Source organism: Meleagris gallopavo, chromosome 3, assembly GCF_000146605.3.
Source record: "Meleagris gallopavo isolate NT-WF06-2002-E0010 breed Aviagen turkey brand Nicholas breeding stock chromosome 3, Turkey_5.1, whole genome shotgun sequence".
Taxonomy (NCBI): Eukaryota; Metazoa; Chordata; class Aves; order Galliformes; family Phasianidae; genus Meleagris; species Meleagris gallopavo.
Genome location: NC_015013.2, coordinates 89,418,401 through 89,440,932, shown reverse-complemented (window position 1 = coordinate 89,440,932; position 22,532 = coordinate 89,418,401). Strand labels below are relative to the sequence as shown.

Sequence of the window (22,532 nt, the reverse complement as noted above, 5' to 3'; positions counted from 1 at the left end):
GGACAGCAAATTCTTTAACTACTCTTCTCCATGAAGGAAAACTCTTCTCTTTTAAAACTGAATATTTTTGCAATTAGTATTATACCAGTCCTAGAGGTCGAGACAAAAATCTCCAAAGTCCTTTGAGGAAGATACTCAATGCCAGAAATGGATATCTGATCAAATGAGTCCTCTTACAAAACAAGACTAGGGTGTCTCCTGGTTTTATTTGTCTTGTTTTATATCAGGGTGAACCAGGACCAAAAGGGGAGAAAGGAGATCGAGGAACAAGTGGAGAACCTGTAAGTACAGCTAAGTGTTTCTTAAGTTAATTTTAAATTCTAGTAAGAAGACATGAGTGCTGCATCTTCTGGAGACAGAGAGTGGGGCATGCTCTTTCCATAGCCAGGAATCTTCTCTTACAAAAATAGCCACAGGGTTGTTTGGCTTTGGCTCCACAGGAAGACAGATTACATGAAATTAAGCACCTAATTTTTTAGCTCTGTACCCTATGGCTGAGAAGAAGAGTACGGGATTTGCAAGACAGAACTTGACTGACAGTAGGGCTGCACAGGATTTATTAAGGATTTTGAAATGTCGCTTAAATAGTGCAGTTGGCTACTTCATTTATATTTGGCTCTGCTCCTGTTCTGGAAGGAGCTCTCAGGAGAGGTAGAGAGTTGTGCAGTCCCAGCCTTCATAAAAATCACTCTCTCTTCTCTCAGTGTGAGGGAGGAATAGCATCTTTTGATGAAGGGAAGAATTGAACTGTTTCCTTCAGCTCTTCTGCCTGTGCCTCTGTTTTTGCAGGGATTACCGGGCATCCCAGGTGAACAGGGTGTCCCAGGACCTGTAGGACTACAGGTAAGAAGAGCATAATTTAAAGCAAATCTTTGGTATAACCAGAGAGGGTTGACTTCATGGTGCATCTCACTGTGAATAACTCCTCCCCTGTACACCAACATCCCATTTCTCCTACATCATTCTAAGTACAGGGACTACTGTACAGGTATTTGGTCATGTTGGACAATATGAGGAGATTCAAAGCGGAAATATATGATATCTGAGGAAAGACCAGTGTCATCTGAGGGTCTTCTTCCAACTTTAGGCTCCTTCACAAGGGCACCTGGTATTTGTGCCACCAAATCACAGTATCTCACAGATAAGTTACTGCAATACATTAACAAAATGTTGCAGAGCATTCAGACTCAACCCCAGCTCATTTAACCTTGACAGCACTATTGCTCATGTTAAATGAATTTATAATCTTAATTATCTTCTGAAAAATTCCTGGCTCATGCACAGTATTTCCATGTACCACTGAGGTATGTCTCCATATAAACATAGAAGGGTATTTATTCTGTCTTCATTTGTGTTGCATTCAAGTCACATAGTCATCTATTACTTGGGGATCATCAGCAAATACTGGTTAATAGCAGTCTTAGCATCATGAAAACAGTCAAACAAAAAAACAAAAACAAATATAATACTGTATAACTTTCAAGTAACATTTGCTAAAAGGGGGACCAGATCAATGGATAGACTCCACTCTGTCATGCCAAAATCCTAATGAAAGAACTAAGTAGTATGTAGGACCACAGCAAACTCACTGCACTGTAATCTATTTTGACCATTTCTAAATGATTACTGGTATTTGAGAACTGCAGGCAAAACCTCCCCTTTGCAAGGAGACCACCACAGTTCAGCTACGATGGAAGCATCAGGTTGGCCTGAGGATAGGAAGCAGCTTTCCCCAGATGAATGTCTGCAAGTTCCAACATGCAGTACAGTGAAATAGCCTCTGAGCTGATCAGTCATTAGTAATTTTTCTTATGTCTCAGGGTTTTATTTTTATATTTCATTTTCTTGCTGCATAGAGAACTGGGAGCCATTTCCTCAGCCGTTAAACTCCTTTGCGAATTGATTAGCTGAGTGCATGTTCAGGCATCCTGAAGTCTATTTGTCTGGCAGGCATTCCCATCCCATCTCTAATCAGCTGGTACTTCTTTTCTTCCTGCACAGGGGACAAAGGGGCAGAAAGGAGCCCGAGGAGAAGCTGGAGCCCCTGGAGAGGCTGTGAGTAGCTGTTTCCCTTGCAGCATTTTTTCTTGGCAATAACACACCTAAAGGGACTTGGAAGTCCCTCCCTGCCTTGCTGATTCATGGTCCCAGGCTGCTTGGGAGCAGGGCACATCGTAATACAGCTGAAAGAAGAGTCACTGCTAGTGGGCAAACAGACGCAGCTGCACCAAACCAATCAATGCCCCAATCAGCCCAGCTCTAAATTGTTTGTCATTTTTTGGATAAGTCTCCCTCTCTAACAAAAGCCAACTTTTCTGGGTGAAGTGAGGCAGAGCTTGCTGCTGCACCGTGCTATCAGCCCAGCCCAGGCAGTCAGCTGGTGTATGGAGTGAGCTTCCCAGCAGCAGCCATAATTAGTTTTTGATAACACTTGGTTTTAGGCTTCATAGTCAATTTTGCTTTCTTTAATAAAGCCTCATAGCCAGAGGAATCATTATGTACCACTTTTTGAGGCCTGTATTCCACAGAGTTCTACTATTGTCTGACTACATGCTAAAGAACAGCTGAAGATTCAAGCCCTGTTTTATTACTATAGCAGTTGTACACTCCTTTTGTGTCTGAATAAAAGGCCACATACTTTCTTTGTAAGCAGAGAAGGAAAACTGAAGAACTGATTCAAGTAATGAATGGGAGAGATGATGAAGACATTCAAGATCAGACTGGACAGGGCTCCGGGCAACCTGACTGAGCTGTGGGTGTCCCTTTTCATTGCAGGGGAGTTGGGCTAGATGGCCTTTAAGGATCCCTTCCAACCCAAAAGACCTTATGATTCTATGATTATGTGTTTGTATATGGGAGAAGAAAGCCATAGGAAATCCAAGCAAAGAATCCTAGAGCACTGAGTTTCTCCTTATGTCTTTGTGTTTATGATTTCCCTGCTTGGATTTGTGCTCAGACATTGTATTTAGCAGTGCGTTGACCCTAAACTCTCAACTGCCTGTCCTCTAGTCTCCATTGTCTTCTGTTGAAGGACTCCTTAGTCCATGTGGAGAAAAGCAGCTAAGGGTGCCTCACTCACTCTAAACCTATTCACTGATTTTATTTCGTAGTATAATGTGGCTTGGAGAGCATTAGTACTATGGAAATGCACACGTATGCCTTTTGTTTGCCATCCCATCATAGACTGCCACTGCTCCACATTTCTTTTGACTCATAGACCAGTAACTGCAAATAACACAGTAACGAGGAAACCTTTAATTCTCTTACAGTGAGCTTGATAGAGAGACATTCGTTTGCTGTGAATACCCTTCATAGTCGTGCTGTAGAAGATTTTCACAATCTCACTGCTGTTTGCATTGTCCCTCTGCAAGAAATTGCTACCCAGATCTTCCCATAGGAGAGGTTTCTGTATTCCAAGTCAGGTAGATTATTTCACTTTGCCAATGCAGATGTTTTTAGATAGTCTGCCTGTTTTCATCCTGAATGGCTTAGAAATGCTGATAGAAACCCTTTTCCTTGTGAAGCTGTGGCAGCAGGTGAATCCTGGCCTGTGTAGAGTGATGCATAACCCCAGAGATAATGATTTATACCTAATACTGTCAGGTCTAGAAGAAAATGTCTAGCTACAGCCTGGTAACCCCAAGCATATGTCTCTCTGGGGACATAATCTGAAAATATTTCCACCCATGTCCCCCGTGCATGTTTGGAGGCATACATGCTGAATAGGATTGCAGACAAAAATACTTGTAATTCAGAACAAAAACACTGAATGATTTGTGATGCTTGTCTATCTAACACAAATGAGTATTTTTCAGGTTTTTGTTTTCAACAGAGCACATTTTGTTGGCCAAGATTTTCATTTTCATCTTAAATCAACACACTTTTCTCTGTTCTTTTGGTGTTTTGGGCTCAGACCTTTCTTCTTGAATCTGAGCTGGACTTAGTATTTAGTTTGATGTGGGTAATTTAAGCTTCTGAGAATCTTTTTTTTTTTTTTTTAAATTGTTTCATGCTTCTTTACACTTCAAAGTATTTCAAAAAAAAAAAGCTGTTCTTTTTGCTTTGTGCTTGTACAACATCTTGTATGACATAAACTTCAGTTCCACTTAGAACATCTTGTTCCTATGGTGGTACGAGTTGTGAATTACACATGTACATAAATTTCACTTTCTTTAAACAGGGTGCAGTTGGACCAGTGGGGCCTCCTGGACCAAGAGGATTACCAGGAAATGTGGTATGTATGCACCAGCTTATTTGTTTTCTCATCTGTGCACTGGTCTCTTTATTAATGTTTTGATTTTCCTCCTGTGGGGGTTTACTATCAGATTCAAAAGGCTGTGTTTCATTCCACTTTTTTACAGTTGAATCAAAAGATGTGGAGGCACCTGGGAATTGTGTTTCTATGAAACATATTTTCATATTCATTTGTAACAACAGGGAGGCATGGAAAAGCTTCACTCCTCTTCAAATTGAAAAAAAAACACATTTTTTTTCTTCTGCCAGCTCAAGAGAAAAATTACAGTGTTTATTGTCTCTCTAGTTTTGTTTCCTTCACCTCATTTCCATTTGTCCTTTCCCTTTGAAAACATGACTTCTTTATATCAAGATTGCATGGTAAGCTCCTATATTTGTTATGAAAATATGTAAATATTAGATCCTACAGTCAGTGCCTTGAAGTTGTACAACATCCTCTTACCTCAGTAGACATTCATCACCATCATTATATTGTGCCTGACAGAGCTTTTCATGTCTGCACAGAAACCTTTAGACTAACTTTATTCCCTGCTCCACCATTATAACTCTCCATTTAGTGCTTGGGATTTCTTTAGAATTACAGTAGAGTAAGTGAAAAACAACACTTAGACCTCAGGTTGAAATATGTTCAGGAACAATGGTTTAGCACAAAGGCTAAAGGCTCTTGAAGGCAGCTTGTCAACTAGGCAGTCCAAATAATATTAAATTGCCTTTCTCCTAATTGTTAAGCTACATTTCATTTAATTGTATTAGCACAATGATTTCATTTCAAATGAATTTTTCAAAAGATGATATCTAAAATGAAGACTTTGTTCAATTTTACAATCCTTTAAGCAAATTTCTTTACCACTAATATCAATATATTACTTATAAAAGCTAATTTAAGTAAATATTTTTAACTGATACATAAAAGAAAATAGTCATCATGTCCACTTGGAGAGGAAGTCAGTCCAATCTTATGGTGCCAAAACATCATTTAATATCTTAAAATGCAGTACAACTCTGTAAAATTTACACATTTTGGTCAGTTAGGAAGGCACAGTATTTGATTTCATCTATATTTTGACAAGGAATGCATTGGAATCTGCCAAGACCTGAAGAGGAACAAAAAATTGAAATAAAGGGTAAAACAAACATAGTTAAGTATTCCAGTGGGTGGCTTTGAAGACTGTTAGCTGTAAAATATGGAATACTGTGAGACTTTTGGCTTCTCTAATAGAGAGGACTTGGAATTTGTTGGTAATAGATTAGGAAAACTACTGAGGATTTCACAGAACAAAAATGTTACCGGTAGAAGAATGCACAAATCTGGAATTAGCTCCATTCCAGCTTTTGCTGTTCAGCTCTTTTTTATATTGGGAAAAAAAAAAAAAAAACAACAACACCCAAACCTCATGTAAGCACTTGGTATACAGCTCTTCTGTGATGTTCTCTGGATTGTCTGATTCTCTGAATTCTCTACTTGTCTGTAGAGGAAAACGTAAAACTCATACTAATCCTTGACATAGACCATATTGAACATGCTGGTCTATCCATTTTCTTTAGGATCAAATGCTGCCTAAAAAGATTTTAGTCTTTAAAGTTCTTTTCTCTTCAGGGAGTGCCTGGAAACCCTGGACTACCAGGGAAGGAGGGAGAAAGAGGGGAAAAGGTGAGTTTTTTCCTTTTCCTTGGGGATTTTAAGTAACTTAGGACAGAAACAGCTTGAACTGGCAAATGATTTCATAGGTTCATACACTGCTAGGACACATGGGCTCATTAGATTATCTCATCTGACCTATTCTATTACACATACTACAAGGATTTCACCCTGTTGCAGCCTTATAATTTACCTAATAAAACTACTGAGGTACAACTGAATATGCCAAAGTCACTGCTACACACTTATGCAATGATGATCTTCTTTTGTCCTGGCCGTTCAGTACTTTGTGAGATGCTTGTTTACCACTCTAAACCCAAAACTGGAAGAAAAGCTTGCTTTTGTTGTTTAGGAAACAGAGATTTCTGCTTTTTTGATAAACTACCATAATATGACCATAAGCTCAGCCATCCAATACACTCTTTCTCACCTATGTCTGATTTGCCCAACTATTGTGTTTTATTTCATATCTAGGCAATATACTTTTTCATGCCAGGGACTTGTATTTTGCCAGTACATTACAAGCAACCAGCATGCCGAAGTCCTCATGCTTTTTTCTTTTTCTTTGCCAGAGTAGGAATAATTAATCACAAACAGGGACCCATATATGTAGGATATAGTATTTAGAATAGGAACAAATCCCAGCCTCCTCAGTCTCAAAGTGTTTTAGATTACTGATATTCATCTCAGCACCATGTGTGGATCAACAACTCTCTCATCTAGTCAAACATTTTGAAATGTTTTGCTTTTTTAAGGAAAATAAAATGCCCTGAGATTTCTGAAGGAAAAGGCTTCCTTTAAAAGAGGGTTTCCTATGATAACAAGAGATGTTCAGATGCGAAAGCTAGAAGAAAAGGTAGATCTTTTGGTCCCAGTGAAAGACCTCAGTCAGGAATGGTCTTTAATGTATGGTTGACAGCTTTATTGGATTGTCTTCTACAGGGTGACCCAGGAAAAGAAGGAAAAGTGGGTTTACCTGGGCCAGCTGGGGTGCCAGGGCCTCCTGGACAGCCGGGTTTGCCTGGCAAAGGTAAAGATGGAGAACAGGTAAGTGCTGCTGGCAAGCTCTGTGCTCAAGTAACTCAACGTGAGCTTGGCAAACACAGCTTCTGTTGGAATGGTGGACTTCAGATAGAGTGTTAGGTTGAGATCTCACAGGTGTTTGCAAGACACATGAAGGCGCAAAAGCCTTTGTTGTGTAGATGTTGCAAATCACAGTGCTGTATCCAAAAAGGCAGAGAGGACTGAAGTTTCTGAATATTAGTGTGCCATCTTGGCCATCCAGAATTGCCTCCACAACAAATAACCGTTAAATGATTGTTGTGACCATCATTAGCTTGATGAAAATTTCCTAAAAACATTTACTTCTAGCTAAGTTAGCAGACTGTAATCTGTTTACACATTGTCAGTAAAATATTATTACCAGGATGGTGTAGAGAAGGAAGGAGGGTGAGTGCTGGGAACTTGTGCTACCTTGCCTCCCTCAAAGGCCAGGCTCCATTCCGGCTGTGCAATGACTCTTCCCTGATTTTGGTTATGTCAATTTAGGGGGAAAGAGGCCCACCAGGCTTGCCAGGACCTTTTGGACATAAGGTGAGTATGGGCTTTATTGTTTATTACAGACTGCTTTCTTCCACTCCTAGAACTGAAGTTATGGTTAAAATGTGGTCTGCTTTTCACTGGAAAATAGTGTTTGTGAAGCTTACATTAAGATATGAATTAACTGTGTTCATTTTTCACACTTAAAATTTCTTCCAGCATTATGCAAATTCAACAGAGACTAAATGCTAAATGCTGCATACTTTTTCAGGGAAATTGTGACAGGGGACCTTTAATCCATTCAGCAAGAGAGACATTTCATAGCTGAAGGATGAATGACACTTGAGACCACCTGTCAGCCCCTAAAGAGCATTACTCCAAAGCACTTATTTATTTCACCTCTCTCAGGAGGAAATCAAATGTTTTCCAGTGGGACTGGGTAGTTCTGGTTTGCCCTCTTATATTGCAGCTAAGACAAAGACTAGTTTGTTGATTAAGTTAACAACATTAATGTCTTCAACTGAAAATGAAATTTATTCCTTTGCAAGTAGATAGCAAGCAAAGAAAGGAATAGAACAGCAATAGCATTTGCTTCTGGAAGCATCTGGATTGTGCTTGAGTCTTCAGTCAGATATATCAGAAATTCTCCTCTTTGAAATGACTATGGTCCCGATTTGGAGTGTAAGAAAAATAGGGCATTGAAACAGGTTTTGTAAATGATAGATAGGAATACAGCAATATGAGACTGGATCCATCTAAGTTCCCATATTTTTGAAATAACCAAACTGCTATGAAACATTTTCTTTTGTTTTTTGCTGCATCCTGCATAAACACACTCTACTCTGTTGTATATATTTTGACAGTTCAGAAGGTAGACACAATAATATAGTGAAAGTAATATAAAAATCAGAAGAAAAAAAACAGTGAAGGAAATCTAATGAAATACGTTGTTCAATATCAACACAAGACGTTAGGAATCTTAATTGTGCATAGAAAAATACTGTTGAAATTTTTGTACTGAAACTATGTTCTTGAACAAAGTAACAGATAAGGGATCTGCAGGAGTGCCTGAACTAATGAGAATACGTTTTCTCTCACTGTCCCTGTAGTATTGTTTCTTTGAAATAGAAGATTAGTTTAAGAAAAAGAAAGGAAATAAAGTAGGAGATATTGCAGAATGAACTTGGGCCAGGTAGAATCCATGGGTAACCATTTTTCTATCAAGCTTCTGTACAGCTGGAAATAGTGTAATAATAAATAACATAAATAAGGCTCATTGTTATATGTCTGCTGCCAGAGTTAGACTGATTCTTACAACTGCAATATAATCCATAAAAAATCTTATTTGATATTTCTCTCTATAACAGGGAAAGAGAAAGGACATTAAATTTAAGTACTGTAGCTGATTTTTTTTCTTAGCCCTCTGTCTACAGTGCCCATTAAATAGCACCAAGTAGCTGTCTGTGATCTGCAAATTTTAATGTTGAAAATTCAGTTTTCTGAAAGGGAGATCTCTCCATTTGTAGTATAGTCCCCCAGGGAGAGTGGTAGAATTGATTTTTAAAAATTGTTAATGCACTGCTGTGAACAAGCTTGTGTTGGTAAAGGAGAATATTAAGATGCATCCCAACTTCCTAATTCTGTCTTCCCTGTATAAATAATATGCATTTATCAATGCTGGCAGGTTAGCAAGCATTTCGTTGCATAAATGTGAAGAAAGGAGAACACATTACTGTGCTTAGTGTTTGCCCAAGCCAGGGAAAGTGCCTCATAGAACCCTGCTGGCAATTGCAAATGCAAGTGTGAAAGTCCATGAAAGCAGATGCCCTATTCATCTAAAATCTGATGTTCTCAAATCAGTGCAGTGTATCAGACACTGCAGCGTATGGAACTACTGTTGGAAATTGGGTGCTGTGTGCTAAAATGAATTAAAATATTTGTGGAAGCTGTGTTTCTTTTCAGTTACGCGATGTGGCACATGCTTACATGCTGTCTGTGCTCACAAAGGTGAACCCCTCTGAAGTAGGGAGGCACTTCTCCTGGCATGATATGACAGAAACTGTGTTGCCACAACCTGATCCCATGTCATACTGGGCAGGATCAAGTCAGGTTGTATCAGTGTTATGTTCTGTTGGAAAACTGTGTTGTATTTCAGCACATTTTCTCTGCAGTGGACAAAGCTTTTAAGTTCTCCCTTTATTTCAGGGTGAGAGGGGAGCTCCTGGCCTCCCTGGACAGCCAGGAGACAGAGGTGTGCCAGGAGTTGGACTGGCTGGACCACCTGTAAGTAGCAGGGGCTGTTGCAAACTGTGATGAGACAAAAAGTTAACCTTTTAACCCATCGCCATCTGGAGAATGGGCTCCCTGTGCTCACCTGTGCCAATAGCCTACAGCATTTCACTCTCTGAAGATGCACAATGCTAGCCCAGAAGCTGCCATTCATGGCTTGGATGCCCACAAGTTTGTTATGAGGGCTCTTGATGCATTTGGTTTTAGTTGAAAGAGAAAGGCAGAAAAGTGCTATCAGAGTGATTGATGCAGCTGTCTCTTACTTGTGATTTTTCCACAACATCTTGACACACTGGCTCTGGATGGGAGCTGAGGTCTGTACTGAGCTACCAGAGTTGATTTAACAGGGAGATGTAACCCTGCTATCACCTCATTAGGAGGAATGATGGTGACACACATGTCCACATCAGTGACACAGTACTCTGATAGGGAAATATAAAATCAGATTAGTTAAATCGCTGCCTTCCAGGAGAGCCATTGCCTTCATAATTTCCCTCAGAGATTAAGTTACATCTGATCCAGCTCTGCCATCATCTCCTGCTGTTGTTGAAGTTCTATAATTATTAGTGGGCATGAGATGTTTGTGGGATTTGTTCCAGAAAGTATGATATTGTGATATATAAGTGTGATTCTGTGATTCTGTGATATTGTTGGGATTTGATCATCCCAGTACTTAACATGCATCACTCTCTTGAGATCAAAGGGATTTAACGTGCTCTGGCTTTGTAGCCCTCCTGCTCCACTAAATGCATAAGTGAAATAAGTCTAGAAGGAATCAAACTTCATACCTAGTTAAAATTGCTGGAGAACATCAGAGTCCTTGCATCCTTTCATATCCCCTTATACATGCCATGATACTGTACCAGCCAAAGCCAACATTTTCATGCTCTGATTATCTGCTTAGAAGTTTCTCAGTTAGTACATGAAATTATCTTGAAATGATAAATCATATTGTATGATACTGGCTGATAAATCTAGCCTTCTGGGATGTACTTCCATTTAGTATTTCATTTTACCCTGCTGAATACTCTGTATAGTAAAGCAGATGGGGTTGGTTTCATAGCACACCATGACCATATCATGGCCATTGTGGTGCTTTACAATAGTATCAGTGATAGAAGATTCGCTGAGTTTTACTTTGCTATGATTTAGATAAGGAACAGTGATGTTGTTGCACTTAAGGTTTGGTCATTAATATTAAAGTTGAATTAGAAATGAATGACTTCTTTGAAAAACACTAGTATGTGGCTGGTATTTAATTAATGGGTTGTAGATCCATTACAGGGTTACCTGATTTCTCTTCTGCACTCTGATGTACAGAGGAAGCCAAAGTTATTCTTCACATATATACATGCAATAACTAAGAACTTCTCTCTATCACTTGTAGCCATCACCTGACACACACCAGAGGATTACTTTGTAATTATGTCATCACTGTTTGACCACTATCAAGATAAGTAGATGGTGCCAGTATACCATAATACTCCCAATTGATTTTTTTTTAACTTCATTCCAGTTCAAAGACTCAGAATTTGAAGAATTTGAGGAGCGCTATATAACATTTAATCCATCAGGCTTTCACACATATTGAGTCCCACTAAAAAATAGAATATCCTCAGTGGAGATGCTTCAGTGCATATTATACACTGAATAAAGGTGTCAGCCTATACCCTCTCTAGTAATATGACAAAATTGGGTATATAATGTTTTCAGTTTCAGAGGTAAGAGTCAGCAATTTGTTTTAATTGGAGTCCTCACCTTGTTTCCTCCTGTGCCCTTAATCTCTCTTGATTTTTGCTCCCTGTGTGAAAGGTTTAGATAGATTAGGGTGGGTTTTGTTGTTGTTGTTTGCTTTTACTTTGTCTGCTAAAGTATTGTATTACTACTGAGCCATAAAGTGAGTTTTAGCAATGTGTGATTTTCCCAACTGAACTAAAAGCAGAAGTGACTGCATGGAGAAATGGGGTGAATCCACATGCTCATGTTCAAGTTCCCTGATAGAAATATGTGATGCATCAAATTGAAGGGAATTACTTGTGATCTGCCTTTCCTTCTTCATATTGCAATGAGTTTAACATGATGCATTTAGCCCTTGCTTTAGCAGAGCATTAAGGCATCTTGCATGGAGAACTTTGTGAGGATTAGTGAATTAATATGCCTGAAATAGAAAGCAAAAGGAGAAGAGCCATAGTGTGAAACAATTTATTCAAACACAGTCCTAGGGATGTGAGGTCAAACAATGTCTGAGATGTGTTTGGAATGTCAGATTGATCCATCCCTGCTGGATATATGGGTACTGCATCACTTCTCTAGTGTGCCTTCAGGAGTGGATATCTTCTAGTGTGTTCACTCCACTATGCACCTGTGTAAGCTGCATTCCCAAACAAATAGTGTATGCAAGTCCACTGGATTCCCTCCTGTAACCTCATTTAAAGAGCACGTAGATCCCATGAGATGCTTTTCCTGCTTTTAGAGGAAGTTGAACACAGTGTCTTTCAGGACCATGGAGAGGTTCTCCAGTCCCAGTCCAAAAGATGAAAGGCTGCTGCAGTTTCGTGTCCCTGGGTTCCGCCAGTAGCGAGGCTGAGCCCATATTGCCAGTGGGCATGTACAGTATGTACACAAATTCACATGCTGCCACACAAGTCAATTCAGAAACTAATGCCTTGATCAACACCCATGTACATCTGAACAACACTCACGTAATCATGAAAAAGCACAGTTTCACAGCCACTCAGCCCTGTTGTTGGCACCCACAGTTTTCCTATTCAGCTAGTCTGACTTGAGGCTCACCAAGATTCAGGGCTACAAGCTCAATTTCATCAGCTCACCCACTTAGAAGAGTGTAACAAATTGGATTTAAAGATAAGATAGGGCAGAATGTGATGATGATGTGGAGGGCTCAGTCTGACAAGCAACGTACCAAATACAGCTGTCCTCTTTAGTCCTTTTTCTCTTTTTTTCTCACACTTTTTCTCCATGAACCATCTCAGTTTCTCCCTTTGATCTTCCCCCTGAACATCCCACTGTGAGTATTGCATATTTTTGTCTGGGCAGCCTGTCAGATTTGCTCCTTTCCCTTTCTTTTCTCTTCTTCTTATCTCTATTCTTCAGGAACCCACCTGTTCAACCAAATGGAATGTTAATTTTAAGCTCTGCTAGTATTTTGATTGCTCTGTCTTCTCTATTTGCAGGGCCCTATTGGACCCCCAGGAGACAAAGGATCATTGGTACAGTATGTCTTTCTCACTACACCCAAATTTTATGGGGAGGGGGCAAACAAATGAATTTTGTTACTATCAGCGATTTTGTAAAATCATGATTAATTTTTTGGTTGAGTCATATGTTGGCTGATTAGCCAAATGAGACTTTAGATATGCACTACCATTACGTGTTTTCTGTAGTGGGCTATGAGAAAAAGAGTTATCCAGACTCTTGTTCTGGTGACAACTTTTCCTCACCCCTCAGAATAGTCCCACAGATGGAAAGAAAAAGTATGTCATTGCAGACAATTCAAGGCATGTTGTTATGCCTTATAATCAAAGCCACAAACATATGAATACTTTTAAGCATTTTTCTTGCTTAAAGCTTACAGAAGACCCTGCATTTAAGTATTTCCTTTAATCATTTACAAGGATGCAGTCAATAGGTGTGAAGCAAATAGCTGTTTATTGTAGTTTCACTATATGCTGGCATGCATTTCCAGTGGTATAGCCCAGTCATGGTGTGCACTAGTTTGACACCGAGAAATTGAATCGTCTTTTCTCCTCCACAGTCCCTTGATCAGTTGTATTTTCTCCCTGTTCATATACTTGCCTTCTTATAAAGAGTCATTATTACCTTTCCAGTTGAGATATGTGAGATTTGTCTGGAGTGATATACTTACAGTTCCTGGAGGCACAGAAACAACTGATGCTATGGTAGTTCAATGTGGAATTATTTTATTTTAATCTCTTTTGAAAGTGTTTAACTGTTAGCATGGTGAGTTGTTGGTGATGGTGTTTGTTTTTTTTTTCTGAATAATTATTGAGTTCAGTATTTTTTTCTCTTCAGCTAAGGATAATTTGGCAAATACTGCTCATGTTTCTGTGTTTGTCTGTTCTCTCCCTGCCAGGGTCCTCGTGGTGTACCTGGTATCCCTGGACCACAGGGGCCTCCTGGCCAGGATGTAAGTAAAACAAAAGTGTAAGTGCTTACAAAATCTGCTGATACTTAAGTCTAATTTCCCTAAAATTGTGTGCGTACTCAACCTTGGTTGTTGAGTGTTTCTATGATAGTCCAATGGGAATGATTTGCAAAAATTGACCTCTTATATTTCAGGATTTCAGGAAAAAAGAAATTTAGGCTACAGAGTAACTTTTCAAGGAAAGTGATGGACTGGGGAATGATCCTATAGTATAGAAAAGGATGATAGTTAAGCTCTCTAGGAAATTCATCGAAACCTCTAAGATAAGTAACCCATAATATTTCTATAAAAATAAGGCCACCCCCACTAAAAAGCTTTTTATGAGTTCATTTTGCTGCTGCTGCTGTGCTCGAGAGATGACACTTTAACCTCTTCTCTGTGCATTTTCCTCACTCAACTCTCTGCAGTCGAGTCATGGAGTTAAGGGATAGAGGGAAGCAAAGCAGACTCCCAGTGTGATAGCTGACTCTCTCGCCCAGTTTTGTTATAGTGTTGAATCAGAAAGGGAAGAGTTTTTTCCTCTGCTGATAAGCCAGTTCTGTGACATGGAAACCTGCCTTGGAGGAAAATCAGCATGGGGCTGTGAAGATTTTGAGAGATGTAATCTTTGCATTTGTGCCTGTTGAAGGAATGTTGTGGGAAAGGGATAGTGGCCTTCTGTAACTCTTTTCCTCATCAAGCTTTCTTATGCTGTCTTATCTGAAAGGGGTACCAATTTTAATTAAGTACTTGTGAGCATGTTATCCCTCATGCATTGTTACTGACATACACCAATTATCATAAAGGGTGCTCTTTTCTATAAAATAAATCTCCTTTGCTCCTGAAACATTTGGAAAACAAGGTCTTGTTTTTTTTTGTTCACTCTCACCATCATAAGACAAATGATTGTGAGAGTGGCATTCCTCAAAAGTCTATTGTGGCAGAAATGGTCTATCACTTTGTGTCCCTGAGCAACCATAGCAAATGTTTGAGTTCTTTAATCAAGAGGTTTTTTAACAGAGCTTTTATACAGGAGATAAAACAGATGAGCTTATTGCAAGTGCATATGAGGAGAGTGCAGAGCCAGCTTTTCTAAGTCTCTTTCTGGCTCTGCTCAGATCAGTGTTGGCTGGTCAGCTCTTGGAGAGGCAGCATTGCAGTCTTCCTATCTCTCCTATTCCCAGCAGGAAATTACCCACACAAAACCATCACTTATGGTACTTAGAAAGCACATCTTCTATTACACAAACTGATTTAATTGCAGTCAGCATGCCTTTCAAGAACTATGTTTTCTGGTTGATCACCTATTGAGCAATTCTACCTGTGTTTCAGGATGTGTAAATGTAACTACAGAGCACATTCCAGCATATCTTGGTATAACAGCAGGGATACTTTGTTTGACAAGATCCTGCATTTCCCAGTTTCTTGATCTCCATTTTAATTTATGAGTAGTACAAAGGATTTCTGATTCTGCTTTTTGCACATTTCTGTATCAGTGTAGCATTCCTGTGTTCTTTGAAGCTTGCCCATTTTTCTCTTTTTTCATCTTTCTCTTGCCCAATTATTCTCTTGTGTTTATACAGTATGTCATCAGTTAGAAACACTGTGATTTGAATTGCTGATAAGAGCTTGCCACATAATTCTGAAGCTATTCAGTGGCAACAGCCTTAATGACTTGCCTCAATGTCTTGTCTTTTGCTGTGGTCCCTGCAAATATATTTCATGGTGTGTTTTTTTTTTTTTTTTTTCCCCGAGACTGATTTAATTCTTCTAAATCACATTTACATACAGTAGTCTATTCTCTGCCTTGTTTTTCCAACTGCTGACTCATCAGATGCTCTTGGAAATATGTCTATTATAGGTCATTATATTCCCTGATACTGTAATATCATATTTAGAGTTGTATTTCGGGAGGTGAAAGAATAAATACTCCCTTTGCAGTAGCTTTGACCAGAATTATCTCTCAGAGGAACACGTTTTTTTTGCATGTCTGCATCCTAGAAGAAGTGGCTGACACACCATTAGGCTGTGCTGCAGTTCAGTGAGACCTCACAGGCTGGAGTTCAATGTGGAACTTCTAGAGAGAGTCCAGCAGAGGGCCACAAAGATGAGGGACATGGAGCATCTCCATTACGAGGAAAGACTGAGAGACCTGGGACCACTCAGCCTGGAGAAGACTGAGGGGCAACGTTATCAATGCTTATAAATGTCTAACGAGTGGGAGACAAGTGATCACAAATTGGAACACAGGGAGTTCCATCTGAACGTGAGGGAAAACTTTGTTACTTTGAGGGTGACAGAGCACTGGAACAGGCTGTCTGTAGAGGTTGTGGAGTCTCCTTCTCTGGAGATATTCAGAATCCACCCAGACGCTTTCCTGTGCAGCCTTTTGAAAGGAACCTGCTTTAACGGAGGGTTCAACTGGATGATTTCCAGATGTCCCTTCCAACTTCTATGATTCCACGGTTCTGTGATCAAAAAATCTGTCCATAAATCTCTGCAGAGCCTCTTCTTCTGGACAAAGCAGTGAACAGCTGAATCTACTGCTTTTTTTTTTTCTATCATCTCTGGTATACATGTGTTATTCTCTCTAAATTTGTGTTTGTTTGTTTGTTGGTTTTTGGTTTTTTTTTAAGTAACTAAAGCCCCAATTCTTGAAGCCTGAACTTAAAACAAATTTTTTTATATTCTTCTTTTTGTTTGTTTCTTTTGTTTGTTTTTTTTCTTCTTACATTTGGGGATGGGAACAGAAAAGCCAAGGAACAGATGGAACTGAACTTGGCAAAGGATGCAAAGAATAACAAGAGATTCTATGGGTTCATTGGTTAGAAAAGAAGAGCGTACCCCCAAGAAGAGTGTATCCCCTTTGATATGTGAGAAGGCAGAAGTGGCTGTAGTGGACACAGAGAAGTCAGAGATACTCAACACGTTCTTTGCCTTGGTCTTTACTGGCAACCAGGCTTTCCACATTTTCATGTTCCTGCACCTCCATTTAGAGGTTGGGGGAGCAAAATCCCTCCCACTGTAAGCAGAGAGAGAGTTTGAGACCACTTGATGAGATTGAATATATACGAGTCAAAGGGCCAGATATCCTGCATCTCAGGGTCCTGAAGAAACTGGCTGAGGTGGCTGCCAAGTCACTCTCCATCATATTTGAAAAGTCATGTCTGTTGGGCAAATTCCCATTGTCTGGAAAAAAGGACACATCACTCCCATTTTTAAGAAAGGTAGAAAGGAGTACCTGGGCAACTACAGGCTGGTAAGCCTCCCCTCTGTGCTGGGAAAGATCATGGAACAGATCCTCCTTAAAATTATTTTAAGACACATGCAAGATGAAGAGGTAATCTGAGATAGCCAGCATGGCTTCACCAGGAGCAAATTATGCCTGGCCTCTCTGGTGGCCTGCTAGAATGGAGCAACAGCATCAGCCAACAAAGGAAGACCAACCGATGGACTTCTGTAAGGTCTTTGACACAGTCCCACACAACAACAATCTTTATCTGTAAATTGCAGAAATGTGGATTTATCGGGTGTTCTATTTCATGGATAAGGCTGCATAACTGGAGCCAGAGAGTTGCATTCAACAGTTCTATGTCCAGGTGGAGACTGGTGATGAGTCCCTCAGGTGTCTGCACTGGAACTGCACATCAACAATCTAGACAGTGGGATTGAGTGCACCCTCAGGAATTTTGTTGATGATGCTAAGCTGAGTGTGCAGTTGATACGACAGAAGGAAGGGACACCATCCAGAGGGACCTGGACAGACTTGAAAACTGTGCACATGTGAACCTAGTAAAGGTCAGTAAAGCAGAATGATTTTAAACTAAAAGAAGGGAGATTTAGATTAGATTATAGGAGATAATATTCTTTACTCAAGGGGTGATGAGGCACTGGAACAAGTTGCCCAGAGAAACTGTGATTGCCCCATTCCTGGAGGTTGGATGAAGCCCTGGGCAGACTGATCTGGTGGGTGGCAACCCTGTCCATGGCAGGGAGTTGGAAGTAGGTGGGCTTTACAGATCCCTCTAAGTCAAGCCATTCCATGATATTATTCTATAATATGTATTTCCCCCTAGTTGGACTACTTTTCTCCATAATAGGACTGTTACATGCCTAATTTCATTCCCTCAATAAAATTACTTCAAATATTAATTTTACTTGCTTTTGGACAAAAGAAAAATCCAAGCACATTTGAAGCTGGCAGTATTCCTGTATCAACTATTAAAAAACGCATAGCCTTAAGTAATTTATCCAGAGAAAATGGCAAATCCATGTCATGCTCTAAAAGCTGCAGAAAATGATTCTATGCTTTTCTCTGGAAGCATCCATTCTGCTCTGCTTGTCTCCTGGGAGAGAAAAAGTTTCAGCATACCTTAAATTAAAATACAATCTGAATGACAAAGTCTCTTGTCCTACAGATAGCACTGAGGGCACCCATTTGATTTGGTCTTTCTGTATTTTGAATATGATAATTTTAATTAACATAAATATTAATCATTCTTAAATGTGCTAATTATTACTGATAACTACATTCCAATTTTACTGGGAAGTTAATCTTTCCATCTATTTATTTTTGTAATTGCAAAAACTTAATGTATGCATACATTACTGCCATTGGATCTGAAGAACAGACTTTTCTTTCCTGGGGTTGGTTTTCCCATGCAGTTAGAAGGCCATTTCCAAGAAGTTTTTATCTTTGCTTTAGAATTCATGCACCCCGAATCAAAGGATACTCATTGTTTCCTTTTTTCCTTGTAATTCCTGGAAATCAGAACACATCTATGCTAGTGATTTCGTGTCTAGTTTTCTATAGTACTACTTCCCAACGTTTTTGATTTTACTGCTGCATGTGGCTGGCTTCCTTATAAATTTCTTTCTTTCATTTTTCAACATGTCATTTACACAACTTCCATCCATTCTCACTTTGGGACCGTTTGTATGTGTCACCTTTTGCAGGCCAATCAAGTACTCTGGATCCTGTGCATTACACCTCCCTGTTGCTGCCTGCTTTGTCCTCCCTGATATCTAGTGGCACTATTAATTGATATTCTAATATCAATTGCAGTTACACTCTGTACCTTCTGTTGTTTTCAGTCAACTTAGAGTAGTTTGCAGCTTGTAGCTGGTGATGTTTTCTAACTCCAGGTCTCCATAGCTCAGCAGTGTTTTCTCTGTTTTGGATTCAGCCCATTGCCTAGTCTGCAATAATGCAACATGCTGAAGTGCCATTGTCCTACATTTCAACTTAGTCACTCATCAAATGAGACTCTTTTTGCTGTCTTGTATTTCAACTTTTTGGCTTTTCCTGGCGATGGTGTCGTTTTCAAGTTCACCAACCATGGCTTTTTTCATCCTGATTTATTTACATCCTATTAAAAAACATCACCAGATCCACATCATATAGGTTTCAAAACGATAGGTCTATCTTTTTGTCTCAAAGCAATCTGATGCAATGTAGATATCATAGCCATGTTTAAGAGAATTTCAGTTCTAGTTATTTTCTGATCAAGGTTGATTCTCGTGGCTCAAGTCTTTGCTTTCTGTTGAACTCCTTAAAAAAAATGCTGTGTGAATCTTCCTTAACATAGCCAATATGTGAATATCTCTTTCACACTTTACCTTCTCTTGAATCTCACCTGTGGAAGGTTTAGCTTCCTCTAAAAACAAGCTTTTCATCCATGGAATTCAGTACTACTTCAGTTCCGCTTATGTCACTTCAGTTTATATTTAATATTCATTTCTTAGGAAGCCAAGGTAACTGAAGGGTTGTCATTCACTCAGAAGTGTTTAATATGGACATTGAAAAAGAGCAACCAAACGTTTTTCATTTTCTCTTTGCTCTGACATGGACTATAGAATTTAAATTATAAGTGAGATGCAAAAATGAAGTTCTATTTTACCCTATAGCTGTAACTGTGATATAGTAGGTTATCACAGCTGTGCCTCTGTGCACACCCCATGCACATAGGTCATGAGTTCCGCAGTCAGCCCAAGAACTCCCTGTCTAGTTGGCTTCATAAATACTACAATGGACTTACTGGAAATGATGGACCAACTTGAATTCAGGTGATTGACAGAATCCCTAAGCCCCTTCCTAACAAGCCTTTGACTAATTAAAACTGCTTTCCATGTTCTAATTTGTGTAGCCTTAGGTGTTCCTTGGGTGTGCTGAGCCTAGGCCAATTTACAGACGTTACTTTTGTTGATTAACATCCTGGGTGGGGAATCTGGCACTGTCATAGAGACCTCCTCAGGTGGGTCCTAATGCAGAAGCAGCTGAACTGAGCACAAGATACTTCTAAATAGTAAGTAGAAACTGTTCTGCACATGCAAATGTGGTTGTGTAGGTCATTCTTTTGTATGCAGTTTAAGACGATCAGTAGCAATGGATCACACATATGTGGGACTAATTACATAGACAACAGGCTAGCTTGATAGAGAAGTTAGAGAATGGTTTTGGAAATCTCAGTCCAACTGAAAATCCCACTGAAGATTTCTCTCACCGTTTGAATAATGACCTGGTGTTCTGTTTAAGAGATTCAGTTCCCCATGTAAACATTACTTAATGCAAAGATTCAAAACAAGTTGTTTGTTTTTCTACAAATTAATGACTTGCTAATAACAGGCAAGAGATGCCCATTAGGGTTCCCTTTTCCCAAACATGACTTCCTGCACCTTAAATTCCAAGAATACTCTCATTTTCTTATTTTCTTCTCATGAAAGCTGGCACAAATACTTTTTTCACATCAAAAAAGAAAAAAAGTTTACTTGCTATTTCAGGTGCAAGGACTTGTTTTAAACACTAATGCAAAGAGAGGCCATGATTTTTCATTTTACAGGTGTCTTCAGGAATTTAAAGCTTCATCCTTCACACTTCTGCAGTCATAGTGTTTCCTGGGACCAGGAGACATGCCAGAGCAATTTCAGTTGTGTGACTCAGATGAATTTCACTGGGTCATAATGTAGGTAAGAGAGATTTAGGAAGGAATGAGAAGAAGTGATTAATAAACAGCAAAAAAACAGAGAAGGATGACTTCTAAATTTGTACATGGAGGAGTTGACTGTGTGCCACGTGCAGAGAGCAGTGGTGCTCAGCAGAAACATTTGTTAGTCCAAAGCAATCAGCAGAATGTGGAAGCAACCACAGGGTTAACATGTCATAATCTCATAGAATTTTCCTTTTCTATATTTATAGGGTCTACCTGGAAATCCAGGGGAAAGAGGACCTCCTGGAAAACCAGTACGTAACTTTTCTTCCATACTGCATCCCCCAAAAGTTTCCATCCTGCTGTTCTGTTCCCTTCTATCTCATTTATTTTCCGTCAGTACAAGTTGTCTCGAGTACGGTTCAGTGTTTTTCTCTGCTGCTCTTCCCAGGAAAACAAACAAACAAACAAACAAAAACCTAGGAACTATTAAAAAATTATAATAAAAATACCTGTGATGGTTTGAAACACTATGAAAATAACTGAATGTTCTGCATGCAAAAAAAAGCCAAAATTGTAAAGGCAAATTCTTAAAACACTATAGTGTGCTATTAGCAAGTACATAATCAAAAATACACAGAGGTCTCAGATATGATGTTCATTGATAATGTAAGGGAACTGGTATTTTTTTATCCCAAAAAGAAACTTATACCAGGGCACAGACATGTTGAGGAAGATTTCTTACATTTACACCTTTTAACGTTGCCTGAATTTTTCACTCCACAGGGTACCTCGCCCTTGCTCTCTCCAGAGGACATAAATCTCTTAGTGAAGGTAATCAGCTTCTGAGGACGGTGGGAGTTTATCTGAATGTTTGATTGAAACTTAACTAACACCATGTGATGGGAAAGTGTCAGAGCTAGAAGTGCAAAAGATGCCTTAAACTACTCCATCAGAGCTTGGAAATTGCAGGTCTCCTACTGACACAGCAGTTGGGACACACAAGGATGTGCTGGAGATCAAAACCCAGTGCTCTCCAGCAGCCCACACTAGTGACATGGCCTACAAAGACCTTTGTAATGTGGTTTAAGGTGTAAAAACTCTGAGACTTTTTTATCTCTTTGGGAGGCTTTCATTTCCAAGCAGGAATAACTATTGTGAAGTTGTATTACCTCAAGCAGAAAATGGAAACCACTTTAATCAAATTGCTGGTCTTTCACGCACACCTGCAAGTGACCACACTTTGCACTGTGGGTGCAAATTCAGTTTGCATAATGCCTCTAAAAGCATGCAGGTAATTAACCCCACGTGCACCCGTGTTTCAAACATGGTGATCTGTCTGTCTGCTTTTACTCTCCATGTAGACAATTGTCTGGAAATGAGTCTCTATTTGAGAGGTGCTGATTGCAAAATCTTTAAAGATTTACATGGGCTGAGTTGGGAGATTTTTAAGCAGGTTTGAAAGATGGCAAGAAATCCTTCTTTATTGATTAAAAGAAACTAAAAAATTACTTTTTTTACTAACCACATTAACAAAATGACCCTTTTAAGATTGCTGCTTTGAAATGACTTCATTGAAGAGCTGTTTTTCTCAGGCAACACAGTATTTTTTTCCAGAGAATTTACTATATTGCATTGTTATTTCTGATCGGGAGAGTATCAACAGACTGTTTCTCTGTTTCTTTGGTATGGAATGTCATTTTGATGTTCCTTTTTTTTT

General features: G+C 39.3%; 1 protein-coding gene across 1 annotated transcript in view; it reads left to right on the top strand.

Moving 5' to 3' along the window:
- Window positions 1–22,532, top strand: part of COL22A1 (collagen type XXII alpha 1 chain) — a 136,868-nt gene that overhangs the window by 49,965 nt on the left and 64,371 nt on the right. The window contains exons 23-34 of the mRNA XM_010709391.1: window positions 228–281; window positions 790–843; window positions 2,002–2,055; window positions 4,181–4,234; window positions 5,852–5,905; window positions 6,836–6,940; window positions 7,442–7,486; window positions 9,638–9,715; window positions 12,916–12,951; window positions 13,836–13,889; window positions 21,082–21,126; window positions 21,599–21,646. Of these exons, the coding sequence (XP_010707693.1) occupies window positions 228–281; window positions 790–843; window positions 2,002–2,055; window positions 4,181–4,234; window positions 5,852–5,905; window positions 6,836–6,940; window positions 7,442–7,486; window positions 9,638–9,715; window positions 12,916–12,951; window positions 13,836–13,889; window positions 21,082–21,126; window positions 21,599–21,646 (681 nt within the window). The remainder of the gene's footprint in view (window positions 1–227; window positions 282–789; window positions 844–2,001; window positions 2,056–4,180; window positions 4,235–5,851; window positions 5,906–6,835; window positions 6,941–7,441; window positions 7,487–9,637; window positions 9,716–12,915; window positions 12,952–13,835; window positions 13,890–21,081; window positions 21,127–21,598; window positions 21,647–22,532) is intronic.